The 23,444-nt window shown below is 34.1% G+C and overlaps 2 protein-coding genes and 1 long non-coding RNA gene across 3 annotated transcripts; 2 read left to right on the top strand and 1 right to left on the bottom strand.

Moving 5' to 3' along the window:
- Window positions 1–8,673: 8,673 nt before the first annotated feature.
- LOC111800064 (probable pectate lyase 20) lies at window positions 8,674–12,157 on the top strand. The gene is made up of 6 exons (XM_023683644.1): window positions 8,674–8,899; window positions 9,411–9,464; window positions 10,207–10,281; window positions 11,081–11,723; window positions 11,808–11,911; window positions 12,010–12,157. The coding sequence occupies exons 1-6, from the start codon at window positions 8,793–8,795 to the stop codon at window positions 12,155–12,157; spliced, it is 1,131 nt and encodes a 376-aa protein (XP_023539412.1). The 5' UTR covers window positions 8,674–8,792.
- Window positions 12,158–12,762: 605 nt separating this feature from the next.
- Window positions 12,763–14,447, top strand: LOC111800303 (probable pectate lyase 15). The gene is made up of 4 exons (XM_023683930.1): window positions 12,763–13,122; window positions 13,207–13,310; window positions 13,409–13,547; window positions 13,657–14,447. The coding sequence occupies exons 1-4, from the start codon at window positions 12,763–12,765 to the stop codon at window positions 13,876–13,878; spliced, it is 825 nt and encodes a 274-aa protein (XP_023539698.1). The 3' UTR covers window positions 13,879–14,447.
- An 851-nt stretch (window positions 14,448–15,298) lies between these two features.
- Window positions 15,299–22,148, bottom strand: LOC111799768. The gene is made up of 6 exons (XR_002815889.1): window positions 21,867–22,148; window positions 21,723–21,787; window positions 21,252–21,294; window positions 18,966–19,074; window positions 16,128–16,183; window positions 15,299–15,649 (listed from the first exon to the last, which is right to left on the bottom strand). It is a non-coding gene; the product is annotated as an uncharacterized LOC111799768 (long non-coding RNA).
- Window positions 22,149–23,444: the final 1,296 nt, after the last annotated feature.

Raw genomic sequence — 23,444 nt, 5'->3', positions numbered from 1 at the left:
GTGACTCGAGTAACTCGTGTAGAGTTAACAACCCAAATCAACTCCCTATTTTTTTTGTTGGGTTGAGTTGGATTGTCGGGTTGTTTTTTTTAATGTTATTTTAAAAAAATCTTACTTATCTATAATACATGTTACATTAATAACTACAAATTTATAAAGTTCAAATATCAAACATTTACAAGTCACAACACATCACTAGTATCGGTTACAAACATTCTTAATTTTTTAAAAGTAGGGTAGGGTTAGGTTGAGTTTGATTGTAACCCTATGTTCTAGTTGGTAAGGTTGACTCGACTATAAATAGTCAACCCTCAAACCGAATCAAAATTTTAATTTATACAAAATTCAACCCAATCTAACACTTATGGTTCGGGTAGTTAAAGTTGGTGCATATATATATATATATATAGCACATGGAAGAAACATGCAAGATGGCTAAATGGTCAATACCCAATCAAACTAAGCCTTTTTGCATGCATGATGAGGATCACCTAGGGAGAAGCATTTGATCAAATCTACACCACACGATGAAAACATCAGTACACGTGTCAAAATATGGAGCCAGAAACACCCAAAAAAACTATTTTGCACCCACACATGATCCAATGATTAGAATTTTCAAGCATTTTTGTAAAATTCCAAATGATTGGTGCCAAATCGGAGTACTCTTTTTATTTATTTATTTATTTATTATTATAATTATAATAATTTTTTTTGCAAAAATAAAATTAATTTAATTTTTGGTGGTTCTAAAATGACGTCCCATGTGCACAATTTATGTTAGTTGGAAACAATTGGGTCATNATTTATTTATTTATTTATTATTATAATTATAATTATTTTTTTTGCAAAAATAAAATTAATTTAATTTTTGGTGGTTCTAAAATGACTTCCCATGTGCACAATTTATGTTAGTTGGAAACAATTGGGTCATCTTATAATATGCCTCTATTATTGTTATTATTGTTTTAAAAATCTCGAGTCTCGACTCTCTATCCTTCATAAAGATTTCCGAGTTCGTGTTCTTAAAATTGTGTATTACACGAACCGAGACACTTCCAAATTTGACGTTCGATTTAATAATCGTAATTTATAATATAAATATCTNTTCTCTATCCTTCATAATGATTTTCAAGTTCGTGTTCTTAAAATTGTGTATTACACGAACCGAGACACTTCCAAATTTGACGTTCGATTTAATATACGTAATTTATAATATAAATATCTATAATGTTGCACATTATACANCTCTCTATCCTTCATAAAGATTTCCGAGTTCGTGTTCTTAAAATTGTGTATTACACGAACCGAGACACTTCCAAATTTGACGTTCGATTTAATAATCGTAATTTATAATATAAATATCTATAATGTTGCACATTATACATTTTTTCGGTGACAATGCGAAAAACAAAACTTTACATAATTTTTTAAAAATCAAAAATTCGTTTCGGTTCGTGAGTTGAAGCCTTTTTGGTCGGGTAATCCGAAAATTGAGTTAAACCCAACCCGGCTTTTAAGATCGTCACGAAAATTAAGAATATTTGATATTTGTAACTAATTCAATATTTGAGTTTTATGAGACTTTAGTTATTAATGTAACANTATCAGGTAACCCGAAAATTGAGTTCAACCCAACCCGGCTTTTAAGATCGTCACGAAAATTAAGAATATTTGATATTTGTAACTAATCTTAATAATACTCGTGAATGTTCAATATTTGAGTTTTATGAGACTTTAGTTATTAATGTAACATGTATTATGGATAAATATAATTTTTTTAATAATTAAAAAAATGAATAACTCGACGACCTAATCCAACCTAATATGAAAATAAAACGTCGAATACGTTGTGAACTCTATTCAGGTCATTCGAGTCATTAGTCCAACGAACCCTAAATTTTCAACCCAACCCGTGTAGACCCTAAATCTTAGAATGTAGGAGATATTTCACGTCGTATTAAAATTATTTGAGGAAACTGATATATCTAACAAGTAAAACGTTTTTTTTTTCTTGCTCGGGTCTAATAAACGCAAATACATGATTGTTACTTACTGTTTTCTGTATACAATCAATACGGTTATCTGATATTTTGACGAGATCTATTATAACAGTGTATAACGCAACATCACATGACATGACTCGGGTTCATATTTTTTTCTTTAATTACGAAAAATATTAATCTTAATTTGTGATTAAAACAATCATTGCTCGAGAGGTACTTTAATTTAAAATATAATTCGGACGAGGCAAATAAATAACATAGGTCAATCAACCTCACATCATAAATAATTGATTAACTTGTGGGGTTAACCTAATTAATTAATTAAGTTTAGGTCATTAGTCTCTAATTAACTTATTAAATCATTTAATGAGGTTGTCTATGAACCTAATTCTTAAAATCTCATCTATAAATCGGTGGGTAATTTAATAAATGACTTGTCAATTAATACGGTGTCGTTTTCAAGTTTTCATTCCGAAAATGGGAGGAAATTATAAAATAATAAAATTGTTTAAATGTATTTTAAAAAAATTAAATCACAGTTTTAAGCGGAGAATTTGAACGTCTAACGTTAAAACAAAGATATTAATGTCTTAATAGTTAGCTTCCAGAGGTAAACCGACCCTGTGCTGTCAGTGTTCTTCGCAACCCGTCGGTTTTGGCTCCATCGGCAGCTCCGTTGCACTCCCGGCTCAGCTTGGCAGTGCGGCTCGGCAGCTCGACATCCGAATAGTATACTGATTTCTAGGTTTTCGACCCTTCTTAAGTCATTCCTACCCTTGTTTCAACCATCTGAGGTTAGTATAACTCCATTTTGATAAAACAACTTGTGTTAGGGACGTACCTTGGCAGCTAGGCATAAGAGTTAGTTGCGAAAGGTTCTAAGCGTATCATGTTATCTTATAGGAGGGATGTCTACGGNGTTAGGGACGTACCTTGGCAGCTAGGCATAAGAGTTAGTTGCGAAAGGGTTCTAAGCGTATCATGTTATCTTATAGGAGGGATGTCTACGGGCACGGGCATAGGCACGGAAGCCTTTCCCGTCCCCATCCCTGCAAAATTATTCATTTATATTAGCGAGGATTAGGATAGGGATTTCTCTCGGAGAATTGATGGGATCGAGTTTCCCACCGTATTTTTTTTTTTTTTTTTTTTTTATTTTAAAACAATTGGAGTTAAATAATTTTTTTATAATTTATTATTTGTTGAACTAATTTTCCGTCTAAATGGGGCAATCCCGCCCCGCTCGGGATGAGACTTCTATGAGTTGAATGAACATCCTTATGTACAACCTAATATAAGCATAACTTAACTAGTCGAGATTTAAAACCGAACGTTTTCGAAACGTTAAAAATAGCAAAGAACACACCGAACATATCTCCCAACGGCATGATAAAACCGAGCGCTCTCGAAATATTGAAATTAGCACAGGAAACACGGGACGTACATCGGAAAGGCATAATAAAGCCTATGACAAATAAGTTTCACCAAGTAAAACGGCCTATGCTTTATAAGCTATCAACTTTATTTGCAATCTCGCCCTTATAAATTAATATATTTGCATTTATGTCCCGTGGGTCGAAGGGTTTGCAAAATTCAACCATAGGCTTTAAATGAAAGCTATTTTTTAGTTTTCTCATCTTGTGTGAACTCAAACGCCTTTGTCAATCTAATCCACACCGAACGTTCAATGCCAACTACTCTTAAAATTTTAAAATTAATATTTTTTGTCGATAAAATTTAAATATGTCGAGTTGAGATAGAGAAGCCTTTACTATATCTGTTCGTGCCTCCCGAGAGTTTTTTTTTTCATCATTTAATATATATATATATATTAATAGAGTAATTTTAATTTTTTTTTAATGGATAACTTTTATTTATTAAAAAAATATAAAACCAAATTCGCACAATATTCTAAATTTAAAGTACACGTATACATACACTATAATTTTAATCCAATAATATGGTATGCTATCTCGCTGAACGAAAGGAAAAAGTACATACGGGTTGACCTCGGTCAAGGGGTGAGGGCCAGCCAAATAAGGTAAGTCGGACTCGGTTAGAATCCTTGATCCGGTTCAGCTAGGTTCTTCCATGCGAGCATGTATGCATATCGGAATCCTCTTCAAGACCGATTGCTTCCTCTTTTTGTTTATACGTCTCGAGAAGAGCATATTTCGAACGTTAGAGACAAATTAGAAGCCAAATTCAGGGTCAAACATGCAATTTTCGAAATATGAAGGACTAAAAAGAAACTAAATGGGAAACAATTGAAAATTGAAAATTTATTTTTTGGTCCCAAAATTGGATTCACATTTAAATGGGGGCAATAATTATTTGAAAAAGAGAAGAATGTAGGTAATTTAGAGACAATGCATGGGCGAGAGGGAAATTAATTGAATGGGTGGCAGCTCAAAAGCCCCAATTCATTGTTGTTGTGCTTTTAAAAGATTAGAAAATTAGGGTTTTTTTTTTTTTTTTTTTTTTTTTTTTTTTTTTTNATTTTAAAATAAATAAATAAATAAATAGAGGAGAACAGCTAATGGTACATAACTACAAATATTCGTAATATTTGTTTTTATTTAAGTCTTAATAATAATAATCAAATATATATAGGACTAAATTATTACAAATATTAATAAAAATTTAAATAAATAAATTTTTATGATAAGGTTGGTTTACGAGTTTTTTTTTTTTTTTTTTTTTTTTTTTTTTTTTTTTTTTTTTTTTTTTTACCTACAAAATCCATCAATTAGCTTTTCATTTATGTAAAAAGGGATGTAATTGAGTGAAAATAAAGCCTAAAAATGCAAACTTTTACCTATGCCAAGATTACCAAATTTTAAGCCTTGATGGGCGTGTTGCAATTCAACCCTTTTATTAACAAAAAATTTGTTGTTAGCCCCTTTTAGTTACAAAATTTATTTCCTACCCCTTTTAATTAAATAAATTTAGTTTTTACCCCTTTTTTCGACTCTATTTTTGGAATTGGTTAGATTGGATAATTACTTTAAATATATATATATATATATTTATTTATTNCGACTCTCTATTTTTGGAATTGGTTAGATTGGATAATTACTTTAAATATATATATATATATATTTATTTATTTATTTATTTATCCACTGTACGTGTTACATCAGTAACTAAAATCTCATAAAGTTAAAATATCAAACATTTACCAGTCACAACGCATCACTACCATTGGTTNCCACGTGTTACATCAGTAACTAAAATCTCATAAAGTTAAAATATCAAACATTTACCAGTCACAACGCATCACTACCATTGGTTATAAGCGTTAAATATTCTTAATCTTTTTAAACTTAGGTACAGTTGGGTTGATTGTATCCCCATTTTGTGTTAAAATGTCAACCCGTAAATCGAAATCAAATTTTTTATTTTTTAAAAAATTTAACACGACCCAAATCGAAAAGAAAAAAAAATATATGACCTTACCCAATTTTTATGATTTGGGTTCGATAATCTAGATATTTCAGGTTGATCGGATCATCAGGTCATATAAACAATTATAGTCTGCCATTATTNTAGTTGGGTTGATTGTATCCCTATTTTGTGTTAAAATGTCAACCCGTAAATCGAAATCAAATTTTTTATTTTTAAAAAAATTTAACACAACCCAAACTGAAAAAAAAATATATATATATATATATATATGACCTTACCCAATTTTTATGATTTGGGTTCGATAATCTAGATATTTCAGGTTGGTCGGATCATCAGGTCATATAAACAATTATAGTCTGCCATTATTCTATTTGGTTACAATGTCCAAAAATTAATTATTTTGTTATTTTTTAAATTATAAATATAAATAATTAATTTAATTATTTTAGCTTATTATAAATCCTAATGATGTGTAAAATGCATATGAAGATGAGGGGTAAAAATGTAAATGCACGTGAGGGCATTCCAAAAGAGCATACTTTTGAAATTTTGTTTTATCTTTAATATATATTAAAAAAAAAACTTAAATACAGCGTGTAATATAGTGAGACGAGCTAACCAATAGGATAATTTACACGTGTAATTACTAATTTTAATTAATTTACACGTGGAATTACTTTTGACAAAACAAAATTCTCCCAGATGCCTGGTTGCACATGACCCATGAATTTTAGGCTTCTTCTCTGTCATTCACGAGAATCCGGTACGGATCGCCTGTGCTTATTCCTACGAATACGCGTTGAGCTGTCAAAAGATCAATATTCTTCAAATCAATTTCAGCCGTTTGATTTTAAGAGGTCGGTCTCGTGTTATTACGATCGATCGAGTTTAACCCATTTTAAAATGAGAATCAATCGTGACCAACTCTAAATACATTGAAAAAAACATACCCGACTTAATTTTAATTTATTATTACACGGGAGTCAACCCACCAACTAAAAATAAATAACAGAAGCTTGGATTGAAGCTCGATTCTCTGATTGGCTCGGTGACATATAACATCTCAGATCCACGTAATTGAAATTTGAGCTGGGTTTGAATTATATGTCTTAATTAGTTGAATTAGGTTGGTGTTGTCCGTTTATATTTTTAAAATTATTAAATTATTTAAAAATTTGTAATTTAAATAAAAAATAATTATTTTATTCCAGGACATAAATGCTTCGGCTATTATTTAGAAGTACAATACTTTGGAAGCAATTTTGGCTGGTTTATAAAGGACACGTGTACCATAATTAAACGAGAGAAAAACAGAATTTTTAGAAATTTTTAATTATTGTCTGGAAAGAAAAAGGAAACAATAATTACATTACAATTATTTTCTATTTTTTTATTTTTTATTTTTGGTAATAAATGGTACGAACTTTGTTTTTTTTTAAAACAGCTCATTATTTATTTAATATATTTTTGTCATTTTTTATCACACATAATTTAAAATATATCTATTTCCATTATTGCAAATACTATACCCTTTAATTAAATATGTGTCACAAATATTTAATTCTATAAAAAAAATTTAATTCCAATAAATAAATTTTAAAAAATTAGAAAATTGAGGTATTTATGGGATTTGGTTCGAAGGGTTAAATTTTGTTTTTAATAAAACTAAAAGTAAATTATTATTTTAAAAAATTACTTTACAAATAATTAAAAATTTTCAATTGACTATAAAAAAAAAAAGTTAAACTATTGAGTAAAAAAGAAAAATGGGTTAAATTTTGTTACCAAAAGGTTAATAAAATATTGGGTGGGTGAATTTAATAAAAATTAATAAAAGGCAAAATTAACAAAGGAACCATAATAAAAAAAATATTAAATTTAATTAAAAAGCTGGCAGCTGTAAGCCAATAAGATCCCTTGATTCGCGACGTTTGTGACTCGGGCGAGTGAAACCGTGACTCAAATGTCCGGTCCGTGATTGGTGGGGGGAAGATTACGTGTCAACCAATCAACCCTTAAGCATTATAATTTTATTTTAATTAATTAATTAATTAATATTATTATAATCATGATAATTTGTTTTTATTATTTTCATTTTGTCACTCATATTCTTAGCTAAAAAACACTATATTTCCGTAACAGCCCTTCCGACATTTTCCATCCCATCTCCTTTCTTGTATCAAATCAAATTTATTTATTTATTTTATTTTATTTATTTATTTTTGTAACAATTAAGATTGTTTTGTTATTATTGAGTTGAGTGGATAATGTATTAATTAATAATTTTATTATCACTTTTAATTATTTAAATAATAAAATAAACATTAATTTCCGCTAATAACATTAGAACGGATAAAGTAAATATAAAAAATATAATCCAACATGGTATTGTTTTTTCCGTTGTTGTTGGTGTGACTCTAATATTTGATCGATAAATATCTTAAATAAATTTTAAATTTATAGAGTGATTTTATGTAATTCTCAGAGTAAGAGACGAGTACATGAATGAACTGGAACCATATATGAATGGGACTGAGTTTTCGTTGCTCAATTATAAAAACCGTACCTCTTGGGAAGTATGTGAGCGAGGATCAGTATTAGTTTTCGGGTGATGACGACCCGTTGTGACCGTGTTATCTACTTGCCTCAAACGACATTTAAGAGCGAAGATTATCCTCACAAACCAACTCGGTGCACGTGTCTTGGGCCGTTTTTGAGATTAATAAGGACCCGTGTTGATTTGTGGGATAATATTCACTTTTAGAAGCAGTTCAAAATAAGTAGATAATGTTGTTATGGTTAAAACATGTCGGGGTCATCTGATGTCAATTGGATTAAGATTCAGTGTATTAAAAAAATAAAAATAATTTAAAATACGAAAAAAAAAAACAATGAATATTAATATAAAATTGACTCATAGTCATACCTTAATTAATGGAAAAACAATATTTGGTGGCTCAGATTACGTGACGGATAAGGGTACGATGGTCAAACGGTCAACGTTTGCGGGCCGTCCGGCGTAACGGACAGGGAGAAATTAAGTGGCACGTGGGCGCCGACGTCAGCACGTACGAAGTGATACAGTGGTTAAAAGTTAAAACGGAGAGTTTGGGAGGGTAAAATTGGAAATGTAGTGTGCGGATTAAAAAGGTGACCTAACCGAGTTAACGGTGTTGACGTCGGTTAAATTAGTTTATTTATTTATTTATTTATTTTTAATTTTTAATTTATGAAGAAAGTCTATAAAAAAAAGCCATTTCGTTGGGAGCTTACTCTGACTCCATTACTGCCTTCTTCATCTTCATCTTCTTCTTCTTCTTCGTCATTTTCGTTCTCATTTCTGAACATTTGTGTCCACATTGAATTGAAGTTGAAGGAATGGCAATGGCGGAATCTGGAGGATGGATTCGGTTGTTTCTTCTCGTGGTGTTCATGTTGTTCGTCGAAACAATTGCCAGAGTTCCCAAAGAGATTCCTGAAATTGAGTATGAATCTCTCATTCTTGCTCTAAAATTTTTGGAGTTGATGTTTTGTTCATCATAATTCTTATCTTTGTTCTCTGTCGGCGATTTCCTCTCCTTTTCTGTTATTTGCTCTGTATTTAGGGGATCCGAATTCTCTCTGTTGTTCTTCCTAGTTCGGTATTGATTTTAGCCACATTATGTTACTAGACGATCGATTTTGTTGAAGTTTTAGAGTGTTGTTGTTTTCTGAATTCGAAGATTCTTCAATTTTTCGTGTGTGGTTGTGTTTACTCAATCCCATTGCATTCATGCTGCTTCACTCGGAGATTTTCTTCTTTGAGCCGCTGAATTTATGTTAGGGCTCGTCCTCGGAATCATTTCAGAAGTGTGTTGTTGTCTTGATTTGTATATTTTGACCTAACGAATATTTTAGTTCGGTGATAGAGAAAATGCGTGGGAAAATGGAGATTGAATACTCTTTCTTCAGACTTTAATCTCTGTTTTTAACTTGTGATTTCAATTAATTTTGCAGGAATCGAGCAACCGAGATATTGCGGAGCTCAAGCAATGCATCAATGGCAGAGAGGTGAATATTTTTTTCCTTGTTCGTCGTTTCTTTAAGAACTTGATAAATGCAGAAGATTCAGTACCTAACCAAACCCCTTCCGTCGTTAATACTTAATATCCTCCCACCTTCAATTTTCTCAACTCTATTGCCAATCTCCATCGTTTAGATCTAGATCCATGGATCTCAATTGTTTATTTCGTTGCCAGTTACTTACTCGGATTCCTCTACTCCATTAACAAATTTAAAACTCCACCTAGATTTGCAACTTTTTCCCCTTTTATGTTATTTGTAATGACAAAAAGATTTTGACATTTTCACTTTTGAAAGTGTTTGTGAAAACGGACTTCTTCCGCTCGCACTATATTCAATATTCGCTCTGAGAAAAGGCCCCTTGTAACGGTTTTTTTCGCAGCGAGCGAGCTGTTCGAGTATCTTTTTACACTTTGAGCGACGCACAACTTTCAATAAATTGGACACTGTCGTACGTGATGTGAAAAGAAAAAACGCGTTGTCTTATACATCATTCTTTCTTCTAGCACTCGCTTTGTGTGTTTGCCACGTTTTGCTTTATGATTTGTTGCCCACTGCTGTTTCCCGAAGTTGCATGTGCCCCTGTCCTGGTCACAATGCATTATTGTCCCTGCACAAAATCGATATCGTGCCTGTTAACTGTCGGTTCTAAATTATTATTCGTTTCTTCTTTTCTTTTGGGTCATTTTTTTTCTCCATTGGATCTGATACATGGGGATGGTAATTTCAGGTTGGAGGACGTCGAGGCTCTAGGTAATAAGCATGCCGTGGACAACCCTGAAGAGGTCGCTGCTGCGGTTGACATGTGGGTCCTCTTTTCCTCTTCATATAGATTATAAAATGTCAATTTGCACTATCTATGGTCTAGAATTTTGAGTTATCTATTGGGAAACTATCTGGGTGTGAATTAGGCTCAACTGCCCCGAAACTGGTCTTCTCGGATCAAATTTTCAAGGGAAATTAAGTAAACCTATCCATTTGACCAAATTTTGCAAACCCACCTTAAAAAGATCACTAATAATTTGCCCATAACCACTTTTCTGTTCATCATCGTTAGGTTTTCGGCTTGATTCCTGAGTTGGAAGCCCTAATTTTATCTTTTGTCTCTCCTTAGTCCTTAACGACGCCTAAGATTCCCAACTAGGGGTCCGTTCATTACTCTTGTCTATTTCATTCTGCTTTTGCCTTTTGGTCTTATCTCGGAAAAGAACAGAAAACATCTAATGTGGATATATTTATTTCTAGGATCTTGTTATCCAGTCCATGTGGACTTGTAAAATGAGGCAAATGATCTTTTAAGTCGATTTGGTTGAGTTTATTGCAAGTGGCAACTGCCCTTGAGTGGCCCAATAGGCGACAACGACCCTAAGAAAATGGCCACCAAACTTTCATCCATCAAACTGAAGAGTCCTTCACAAATTGACAAATGGGATTACTTTATTCTATGGTTCCCATCATCCCGTTCTTGTTTTGGTCTAAGTTTAGAGATATAAGAAATTTACCCCACCGACGCTGCAAGCAAGAGTTTTGGTCTTGTTATAGTTAATTCTGTAAAACTTTTATAACATCGAAGGTTAACAGTTAAAAACAATACACTTGATCAGGAGCATACGCAATGCCACTGCAAGGAGGGAGCTTGGATTCTTCTCGTGTGGAACCGGCAATCCTATTGATGATTGCTGGCGTTGCGACCCCAATTGGCAACAGAACCGCAAACGTCTTGCAGATTGTGGCATTGGCTTTGGCCGAAATGCCATCGGTGGTCGCGACGGTCGATACTACGTCGTCACTGATTCCGGCAACGACGACCCTGTCAGTCCAAGGCCTGGCACTTTACGACATGCCGTCATCCAAGATGAACCTCTCTGGATTGTGTTCAAAAGAGACATGGTGATACAGCTGAAACAGGAACTGATCATGAACAGTTTCAAGACAATTGATGCTCGTGGAACCAATGTTCACATTGCTAATGGTGCTTGCATCACCATCCAGTTTGTGACTAATGTTATTGTCCATGGTCTAAATATCCATGACTGCAAGCCCACTGGAAACGCCATGGTAAGGAGCTCACCCAATCACGTTGGGTGGAGAACAATGGCTGATGGAGATGCCATTTCCATTTTTGGGTCAAGTCATATTTGGATCGATCATAATTCACTCTCTAACTGTGCTGATGGCCTTGTTGATGCTGTCATGGGATCCACTGCAATTACAATCACCAACAATTACTTCACTCACCACAATGAGGTATCTTCACTTCATCCATCTACTCGGTTCATATTTTTGCCATTTTTCATAGACATGGCTTCACATTGTGTGTTTAATGAACAGGTAATGTTATTGGGACATAGTGATTCATACGTTAGGGATAAACAAATGCAAGTGACCATTGCTTACAATCACTTTGGAGAAGGACTCATCCAAAGAATGCCAAGGTACAATCATCTTATAATTGATCATGTTTAGCTATTTATGAGCAAGAAAACAATCCGTTTTCATCTTACAAAATTGGATCAATTTATGGATTATTTAGGTGTAGACATGGATACTTCCATGTGGTGAACAATGANCATTCTGCTTTTGCCTTTTGGTCTTATCTCGGAAAAGAACAGAAAACATCTAATGTGGATATATTTATTTCTAGGATCTTGTTATCCAGTCCATGTGGACTTGTAAAATGAGGCAAATGATCTTTTAAGTCGATTTGGTTGAGTTTATTGCAAGTGGCAACTGCCCTTGAGTGGCCCAATAGGCGACAACGACCCTAAGAAAATGGCCACCAAACTTTCATCCATCAAACTGAAGAGTCCTTCACAAATTGACAAATGGGATTACTTTATTCTATGGTTCCCATCATCCCGTTCTTGTTTTGGTCTAAGTTTAGAGATATAAGAAATTTACCCCACCGACGCTGCAAGCAAGAGTTTTGGTCTTGTTATAGTTAATTCTGTAAAACTTTTATAACATCGAAGGTTAACAGTTAAAAACAATACACTTGATCAGGAGCATACGCAATGCCACTGCAAGGAGGGAGCTTGGATTCTTCTCGTGTGGAACCGGCAATCCTATTGATGATTGCTGGCGTTGCGACCCCAATTGGCAACAGAACCGCAAACGTCTTGCAGATTGTGGCATTGGCTTTGGCCGAAATGCCATCGGTGGTCGCGACGGTCGATACTACGTCGTCACTGATTCCGGCAACGACGACCCTGTCAGTCCAAGGCCTGGCACTTTACGACATGCCGTCATCCAAGATGAACCTCTCTGGATTGTGTTCAAAAGAGACATGGTGATACAGCTGAAACAGGAACTGATCATGAACAGTTTCAAGACAATTGATGCTCGTGGAACCAATGTTCACATTGCTAATGGTGCTTGCATCACCATCCAGTTTGTGACTAATGTTATTGTCCATGGTCTAAATATCCATGACTGCAAGCCCACTGGAAACGCCATGGTAAGGAGCTCACCCAATCACGTTGGGTGGAGAACAATGGCTGATGGAGATGCCATTTCCATTTTTGGGTCAAGTCATATTTGGATCGATCATAATTCACTCTCTAACTGTGCTGATGGCCTTGTTGATGCTGTCATGGGATCCACTGCAATTACAATCACCAACAATTACTTCACTCACCACAATGAGGTATCTTCACTTCATCCATCTACTCGGTTCATATTTTTGCCATTTTTCATAGACATGGCTTCACATTGTGTGTTTAATGAACAGGTAATGTTATTGGGACATAGTGATTCATACGTTAGGGATAAACAAATGCAAGTGACCATTGCTTACAATCACTTTGGAGAAGGACTCATCCAAAGAATGCCAAGGTACAATCATCTTATAATTGATCATGTTTAGCTATTTATGAGCAAGAAAACAATCCGTTTTCATCTTACAAAATTGGATCAATTTATGGATTATTTAGGTGTAGACATGGATACTTCCATGTGGTGAACAATGATTATACTCACTGGGAGATGTACGCCATTGGGGGTAGTGCAAATCCTACTATCAATAGCCAGGGTAACAGATATGCTGCACCAACCAACCCTTTTGCAAAAGAGGTACTAGATACTAATAGTTTAACCTTTTCAAAACCGCTCGAGTTTAGTAGTAATTTAACCCGATATCAGAGCGAATGGTTTAGAACTAATCTTCCTCGACATTCTTTAGGTTACCAAGAGGGTTGAGACAGCTGAATCTGAGTGGAAAAACTGGAATTGGAGATCAGAGGGAGACCTATTGATGAATGGTGCCTTTTTCACTCCATCTGGTGCAGGGGCCTCAGCAAGCTATGCTAGAGCCTCTAGTTTGGGAGCTAAATCTTCATCCATGGTTGCTTCCATAACAGCCAACGCCGGTGCACTTAACTGCCGACGAGGTCACGCCTGCTAGCATTCCGATCTCGTCGTCTATCACTTATATGTGAATTTTCCAAGTATTTACTTACAAACAGCCTTACCCAATATCCATATTCTATCATTTCATATCTTCTTCCAACTCTCTCATATCTAAAAAACAAGTGTACATTTTCTCTTGTCTCGTTGCCGAGACGATTCCCTATTCGATGTGTCCCGGTTTGCTGTTTGTTGAGACACTCTGAAATCGCTCAACCTCGGCCTGCTTTAACTTGAAAAAGACATCATTTGGCATTCAGCAAGCAGGTGCTGAAGCGTTGTTCTTGTCTTCATTTATTCCCTTCTTTGGTTCCCCACTTCTGTTCTTCCCAATCCATTCCTCAAACTATCATTGTTGCTCTTTATGTGTAATGTTCTGTCTTCTTGTTCCTATAGGGTATTGAATGATTGAGTGTTTTTTTTTTCTTCTTCTTTTTTTAGTTTTTTCTTTTAATTTTTATTTTTTACACTTTGTTCTGTTTAGTGATACAAGCTATAGTATGTTTGTCAAACATTGAATTATCAAAGCAAAAGTTTGCTGAAGATGATAGCAAATATTGTTGATATGCCCTTCTCTATCTTTCACCTACTTTTTCTCTTTTTTTCATTATTCATGGAGGGTATAGTTGTAATTTAGGAATTGACAAGGGATGTGAATTAAATTCATTTGGTTGAGTTTTAAAACTCAATATATTTTGTTCACTAATATCTTGAACACAAAGAGTTAATAGATAGACAAATTAAAAACGTATGGCCCCATCTAGTCTCATTTTCGTATTCATTTTCTACTTGAAAATTCAAAGGTTAATTCGCTCCTCTTTTCCACTTTTATTAGAGGTGGTTTATTCGATCTAAGCTACCATAGTAGGATTAGTTGAGTTAGATTCTTTTCCAAATTTGGATCACGGGTTGAGTAGGGTTAGTTGAGTTAGATTGTTTTCCAAATTTGGATCACGGGTTGGAGCTTTTATTGGTCGGATAAACCCAACTAACTCGAAAATATGATTTACAACTCAACACAACTCAACCATACCTTACTTTTAAGATTTGTTAACGAAGAATAAAAATATTTGAGATTCCAATAGTTGTAATAGATATTAGTGATACAACCATTTATGAATATTTGATATTAGGTTTTGTGATATTTGAGTTATTAATGTAATATGTAGTATAACTTTTTTAATGATTGAAATAAATCTAAGCTATCTAACAATCCAACCTAACCATTTCGTACACCTTGTTAAATATCTCGAACAAAAAGAATTTGTGAAAAATAAGATTGTTCATAAGAAACTTACTTTTAACAAGCAAAATGATTATAATATACATACTCGACTTTAAACTTTTGAAATTAACCATGGTTTAACACTAATACTAAATCAAAAGTCTTTCAAGCGCTATAATTTAATAATTCGCGTGTTTGAACGGTAACCGTCAAGGTTATTTACATTAAAAAGGAAAAGGTTAAAGAAGAAAATGAAGTAAGGTGATTTGAACTCAATTAACTTTGTAAAACAAAAGAAAGGTAGCCAATTAAATTAACTTTTAGAGTTAAAGGAAGGGCTTTTAGAACTTTATAAAAGTGATTAATGAAGTTAAGATACTCACTAAGATTGTGTTGTTTTGTAATTGGCAATCACTTTCATTTAGTGAGGCAGTTGATGATTCTTGCATGTGCCTTCCCACATGCTACCAAGTCATCATCGCTGCCCTTTTCTCTCCACCTTTATGCCCTTCCCCTACCAATAAAGCTTGCAAATTTGATACCCCTTTTCAATTTTAAAGTGGTGGGGGAGGAAAAAAAAATCAGTTAATTTCCGAGTATAGGTACTTGTAGTTGATCACGATATTAAAGAAAATGATATATATCAACTATTACTAAATTATACTCACTCTGACGAAAAAACTATTAGGATAGAGTTAGAACATGTTTGATACTTTAAAATGGTTTAAAATCACTTTCAAACCTATCGTTAGTGTTCTAAAGATTTATATGATCATCAAAATAATCCAAACAACACTATAGTGTGAATTCAATATATTGTTATAAGCAGCTTTCAAAAAATATTTGATTTTGTCAATGCAAAGTTAAATACATAATACTAATTAAAAAAAGTACCTTTATAATTAATAAATGCACATTGATTTCCTNATGTGAATTCAATATATTGTTATAAGCAGCTTTCAAAAAATATTTGATTTTGTCAATGCAAAGTTAAATACACAATACTAATTAAAAAAAAGTACCTTTATAATTAATAAATGCACATTGATTTCCTCTCCTTTGAAAATAGAATGATATCCTGCAGTGGTCAAATAGAAAGTCAAAGTCAGCATCAAATAAAGTATGTATACAAGAAAATTTTCATGCCCTTTGTTACAAGGCATCAAACATTTGACCATATTTGAAGTAAAATGAATTCCAATAGCAATTAATCATTTTAATGACAGAAACATATGAATATGGTAAGAACTAAGAACTATAGAGCTTGTAATAAGTAATATCTTATCCACTAAACAAGTATAAGAGAAAAGAGAATTAGAAAATGAACTATTTAATTTTGAAATCATGTTAGGCAAAGGAGGAAAAGGATAGATGCTATAATGAATGAACAAATAATGTTAGGCAACTTAATACCTAAAACTTTGAAGTGAAAGCGCACTTTCAGTTAATGAGTTTGAAGGGAGTATTCCAAAGTGTTATTATTCATTCCAAGAACTAAATTCAGTTGATGACTGACTATTCTACAGCACATTGGTAGGCTTATGCTCCACTTTACAACTGATGATAAACTGTTCAAAAGAGCACCATAGAATTAGAATCAAAGAAAGCAACCTCCCACCCCACCTTACATTCACATTCTAGTGCCACATTCACTCACATGCCTTCCAACTCTTTTGCTTTCTTTCATTCTTTCCCCCTTTTTTCTCCTAATAACAGGTAGAAGTTGCCTAATAACAGGTAGGAATTGGGGAAAGAATTTTAAGTTGTATTACAAATCACTTCCCTCTAACGTCTTTAACGTTAGAATCCTTATAAGGTTTTGTCACATTATAAGAACGAAATTCTAACTTTTAAAAATATAGGAACTAAATTCTAACTTTCACTGTAACAACTCATGCCTACGCTAGCAAATATTGTCTGCTTTGGCCTGTTACGTATCGTCGTCAGCCTCACAGTTTTAAAATGCATATGCTAGGGAGAGGTTTCCACACCCTTATAAGAGAATGTTTCGTTCCCTTCTCCAACTAACATGGGATCTCACGATCCACCCCCTTGGGGGCCCAACGTCCTCGCTGGCACACATCTTAGTGTCTGGCTTTGATACCATTTGTAACAGCTCAAGCCCAACGCTAGGAGAATTGTCCACTTTGGCCCATTACGTTTTACCGTTAGCCTCACGATTTTAAAACACATCTGTAAGAGAGAGGTTTCCATACTCTTATAAGGAATATTTCGCTCCCCCTTTCCCACCGATGTGCGATCTCATATTCACCAAAGTCCAAACCACAAGGATCAAATTTGAAATTTAACGAAGAATTTAAGATTTGAAGGTAAAAAAAAGATACATCTTATTAATATAATTAATATGTATGGAATACTTCTCATTGCATAACATAAGAACTAAATTGAAATTCAGGTAAAACAAAGGTACTAACAATCTACAATCTAAATAAAGCTAACTATGTGCATCTAACATTAGATTTTATTAAGATAGACATGACAACTTTAAATAAATAAGACTTTTCAAAACCTAACATGATATAACACGAGACAACTTAATAATCATATAACTATTATTTTCACTTAAATAATTGAGGAAAGAATCTAAATGACAGCTATGTCGTAGTCTTAACAGATGGCATTTGGCAAATGGGGTCTCCAAATGAACAGATCAGAAAATGATATTAAAAAACAACAGTGGAGAGTATTAATTTGTACCGTTGGAGGATTAAAAAACAAATAGGGAAGCATGTGAGTTGGGCCCATTGGATACTACTTGGTTGTAGGGACTGTAAATAGAAATCTGTATTATAATGGACCCATTTCCATTTCTGGGTCCAAAATTTCCCCAATGGATATGTACAAGGAAGCGCAATCAGAAGGATGAATTTTCACTTTCAGTTGCAAATGCAACTCCTCAGCCTCAGACATGAACTTTAAAGATGTTGAGTTGTGGCTTCCCACCCCATCCTAACCTCTTTTCATTTCTAATTCAATTGACATTTGAAAGCAATATGTTTTATGACACTTGGTGGTGTATTTTCTTTTCCTTCTTATCCATCTTCTAATCTTTCATTCATGTCTAAGTAACAACTACTGTTGTAATTTGGAACGACAACTATTCTCATCTATCACATCTCATCTAACACAGTGTGGTTTCTTACTTGAAATTTTAAAGAGATTTAGTGTGAAATCCCACCTCGGTTGAAGAGGGGAATGAAGCATGTTTTATAAGAATGTGGAAACCTCACCCTAAACGTTGAGGGGAAGCTCGAAAGGGAAGCCCAAAGAGGACAATATCTGCTAGCAGTGGGCTTGGATCATTACAAATGGTATCAGAGCCAGACACCAGGTGGTGTGCCAGAGAGGACGTTGCGCCCTGAAGGCGGGTGGATTGTGAGATCCCACATTGATGGGAGAGAGGAATGAGTACCAGCGAGGACGCTGGCCCCGAAAGGGGGTGGNATTATAAATGGTATCAGAGCCAGACACCATGTGGTGTGCCAGAGAGGACGTTGCGCCCTGAAGGCGGGTCGATTGTGAGATCCCACATTGATGGAGAGAGGAATGAGTACCAGCGAGGACGCTTGCCCCGAAAGGGGGTGGATTGTGAGATCCCGCATCGGTTGGAGAGGAGAACGAAGCATTTTTTATGAGGGTGTGGAAACCTCTCCCTAGCAGATGTGTTTTAAAAACCTTGAGGGGAAGCTCGAAAGGGAAAACCCAAAGAGGACAATTTCTGCTAGCGGTTTGATGGTTACAATTAAAACCAAACTGACTAGTGTAGAAAATTCTAGTTATCAGCATTGCTGCAAAAGGCTTGGTCTGTTATACTCATGACGGGACGAGATAGAGAGAACCTTTAGTCTTCGAAATGGTATGTACAGTTAGCTTCAGCAAAGTGCGATTTCACCAGCGCAAGAGAAATGAGATATCTTGTTATTTTCTTCCTTGTGCATTTCGGCATACCTACCAAATAAAGTTGCAATCAACAGAAATATGTTAGAACTTTTATTTATAACTTGATCGAATTTGTTGTAGTGTGGTTCTACAGTGAGTGAATAATAACCATTTTGTTGAAAGATTGGATTCCAACCAAAATCATAAGGGCCCCTGAGAAGAAGGAAGAACAATTTTTCCGTAATAGAGCAAATAATGAGGACAATTTTTTAGTGCAACACGGAAAGACTCTGGAGAACTCATTTTCATAGCGTTATTTTGAGAACAGCAAAATTTTCTGAGATCATTAATGAGTAAGAAACTAGACAAATATGCATTAGGAAAGAAATGGAATAAGGAATAGCACACTGTCCAACCACTGATATTCTAATACCCGTGATTAATCTGTAGCTTCCTGTGTTAGACAAAAAAAATTATAGATTGCTTCATTGTTGATCATCATCAACTTCTTGACTGCCAATACACCCTTGGGATTGTCTATGGTACCATTTACACGACCACTGAATTTAAAGTGATCTCAACCAATTGAATAGCTTCTTCTTCTCCTTCTGGCCTTGATTGTACTGACTTTTCCTTCATCAACTACCAAAAGCTGCAATTATCTGTCCTTACACTAACACCAAAAATTATTTCCAATCCCAGACTTGTATGTATGTTCCTACAACCAGAATTTACACTGAACTCTCAGTTAGACCCTTTAGAAGCATAATCTCACTAAGTTGGGGGACTCTAAGGATGGTCACTGGATTGCTATCATAAAAAATTGGCATTTCCAGCATTTGCACTTGACTTCAACACGAATGTTTCCTTCCCTTTGCCTTAACTACGCTCCTCTTCGTCATTATACTTGATCAAGTTTTGTTCTCTTAACCAAACTAACTGGCATAGATATACTCAATAGCCAGCTGCAATATAGAATCACTACCTCATAATACTGTCAAGTTTCTCAACATGGGAAATGAAAACTTATATTTCATACTCATTGACAATGATTCTTAGTGAAACCTTCTGATATTAAATTTCTCTTCTCCTCTCCTCTTCCTTTTTAAGCCAAATGCTACGGGTCGTAGGAGAAAGGGCGCAATTTTCACACTTAATTTGAAGATCTTATGTATTTGAACTTCTATAAGCCAAAGAGCCCTCTTCTTTGGCCCAAGTCCCAATTCCTCATTCATTCATTCCAGCAATCAGCAGTTGTAACTTTTTGTTTCATAGAAATACCATAAATGTCTGGAAAAGTAGCCTCAAGAGTGTTTTCCCCAGTCCACCTATCTTTCCAAGACTTTAGTCTCCTCCCACTACGAGCTTCAAAATCCAAAAAACAAAAAGAAATCACTATTCTTTGCAATTTCAAACCATTCCAATACCATAAATACCATAAATACTAGGAACCAACATCTTCCACAAAGCATTCTCTTCTTGGTTAAACCTCCATAGCCACTTGAGGAACAGGCTGTTTTCTGAAGAAAAGCCCCAATACCTAAACCACCATAATGAAGAGGGAAGGGAAGTTTTCCCCCAATTTACAAGATGGCTGCAAGAACCCTTTGATAAACCCCCATTCCACAAAAAAGTTCCTAACCATCCATTCACTCATATTTGTAACACCCTTGCCAGATTTAAAAAAGGATAAAGAATAAAAAGGGAGGTTATTAATTAACAATTGAGCAAGCGCCAGCCGACCACCGTTCGAAAGAGTTAAGCTACTCCACTTTATAATCATCTTTCAGACTTTTGTCCCAACGGGAATGCTCAAATAAGAAATGGCGGCTTTTCCACATTACATCCCAAGGAAAAAGAACTATCCAGCAGAGTGCTACCTCAATATTTATGCCAATAAGAGGAGTTTTAGTGAATTAAAGACATAAAATATGCTTCTTATGCATACTCAATTGGGATCCTATTGTGGATGGATCTCAATGAGTTTTGTTGAAATTTTAGAGATGGAGACAAAGAAGCAGAGATCAAATTTTATACGGCAAAAGTTATCATTTGGGTAATTAAGGAAATCAAGTCCTTCTCTTCAAGCACGTAAGAACTTTGGACAAAGAAAGACCCTTCTCTCCCTTAGAATCAGACGGGGCCTTCAATTGAATTCTTCTATAACTTTATTAAACATATATCTATCTTTCAATGACATCATCGTAATGTTTCAATCAAAATGCTAAGAATAAACAAAACTTCACCTCAACAGGGGAGTTGATAAAGTAGCAACTTACATGTATGGCCCTGAAACATGACAATAACCATGTTAATGATCTAAACATACACTCTGGGAGAAAGATCCTTCAAAGCACTGAAGCAGAGGCTAGTATCTTCGACTAGAACAGAACTGATATATCTAAATTTCATTGTTTAGGCCATTTTTGATAACCGTTTGGTTTTTTATTTTTGAAAATTGTGTTTTNAATCTAAATTTCATTGTTTAGGCCATTTTGATAACCGTTTGGTTTTTTATTTTTGAAAATTGTGTTTTCTTTCTCATCATTTCTCTAGATTTCATTTCTCTTAAACAGAACACTCGAATTCTTAATCAATTTTTTCAAAAATTACAGCATTGACTATTTGTTTTTTACTTTTACAATTTTAAATTCAGTCTTCTATTCATCTGAAGTGATTCTTAATCGAGTTATCAACAAATATAGAAGAATGTGCACCTAGATAGCAGCCAAACGAGCTTTCTCTTTCGATATAGCTTCCGGTTCGCCTTGCAGCTCCGACACTGCTTGTAATAACACAACAAATTCAAACAAGTACACAAAAGATCGAAAAAATAGAAGCAAGTGAAAGAAAGAACGTACAGTCAAGCTTGAGAGACCGAAAAAGAAACAGAGCGCTGCTCAAGATTGCTCGAACTTCCTCAAGCTTCTTGGCATTGCCGATCACAATTGTCACTGGCCAAGGTATCACCGATCCAATTCTTGAAGCAGCAATTGTTGCCATTTTCCCTCGGCTCTAGCTGATTCCCGATCACATGATTCGGTCGAGCTCCAAGTACAAAATTTCAGTCTCGAGGCGCCAAATCTTAAACCCTAATATGGTACGAGGGGTTTACTCTCACCATATTTTAAGGTTTGGGTGGTTAGGACTCGCCAGCATCCCAATTTTGTACCTTATTTTTATTAAATTTTTTTTTAATTTATTATATTGAATCTTAAAAGGGATAAAATGGTATATTCTTCTGTTTAAATAGCATACAAGCTACCAACTAATACCTACAAATAAAAAAAATATAAATTATTTTAATAATAAAATAAAATATACTACGAATCAAATTATTCACGGATTACGAATATATAAAATATAGTCTGTAACTAATTATTATAATATATTCTACTATAAATGTTTCAATTTTTATTATTTATATAATTTTTTTTTGCTAAACAAAAATAATAATTTAAAAAAATTTAAATTCACAGCTTTGAATAATAATAAATTCAGGAGGAATTTTAAAATTGATTTAATTCATAAAATAACTCTTTCAACCCAAAAAAAAACACTATCAGACACAAATTATAACAGATATTGTCGTTTTTGTATTTGTAGATATTATTCTCTTTCAACTTTCAACTTCCCCTCTAAATTTTTAAACACAGCTAAGGAGATCCAATATTTTCCTTTTTGTACTTTCTCACTCGAGATTTTTAAAATACATCTGTTACAGACAAGTTTTCACACTCTTATAAAAAAAAATGTTTCGTTCTCATTTCCAACCGACGTGGAATTTCACCATCCACCCCATTTGAGGCGAAGCGTCTTGTTGGCACTCATTTCTCTCTCCCATTTGTTGAAGATTAAGGATTATTGGGAGTGAGTCCCACATTGGTTAATGAATAATGTCGTACAAGGCCTGTTGGGAGAAGCCCAAAACAAAGCCAGGAGAGCTTATGTTCAAAGTGGACAATATCATACCATTCTAGAGAGTCGTGATTTCTAACCCGATTAACTGTAGGATCTCACAATAAATAAATAAATATATATATATATATAATACTATAGTGTAATATTTAAGTTTTAAAAAAATATTATATTTTTTCCTATAAAATATTAATGAATTTATATTTTATTTTTATATTTTAAAATAGAAAAAATGGTGACGGAACAGACGTATTCCGGGCATGCAAAGGAATCAACATGCCGGCGTTCCACCTCCATAAATATTTCTCGTATTTCAAAACGACTTCAACCAACTTTCTGCTAACAAAATTTAAAAATTTCTCTTTCCCAGAATGACATTGTCACAGTGCAATTAAATTTAATTGCTATTTACTCCTCCACAACTTGACTTTGCCTTTGCATTTACGCCCTCCAACTGTTTCTTTTCCCATTTTCCACCCTATATAAACCCCTCCCCACTGCTCCATGCAAATTCAGGGATA

This window comes from Cucurbita pepo, chromosome LG08 (assembly GCF_002806865.2).
Source record: "Cucurbita pepo subsp. pepo cultivar mu-cu-16 chromosome LG08, ASM280686v2, whole genome shotgun sequence".
NCBI lineage: Eukaryota > Viridiplantae > Streptophyta > Magnoliopsida > Cucurbitales > Cucurbitaceae > Cucurbita > Cucurbita pepo.
Note: the sequence above shows the minus strand (reverse complement) of the source record. Positions and strands in the feature narration are given on the sequence as shown.

Excerpts from the sequence above, each read along its gene's own strand:
- LOC111800303 (XM_023683930.1), top strand. The coding sequence starts at position 12,763 with ATGGTGATACAGCTGAAACAGGAACTGATCATGAACAGTTTCAAGACA. Across the intron at positions 13,123-13,206 it reads ACTTCACTCACCACAATGAG|GTAATGTTATTGGGACATAG; the intron begins GTATCTTCACTT and ends TTTAATGAACAG. Across the intron at positions 13,311-13,408 it reads CTCATCCAAAGAATGCCAAG|GTGTAGACATGGATACTTCC; the intron begins GTACAATCATCT and ends TGGATTATTTAG.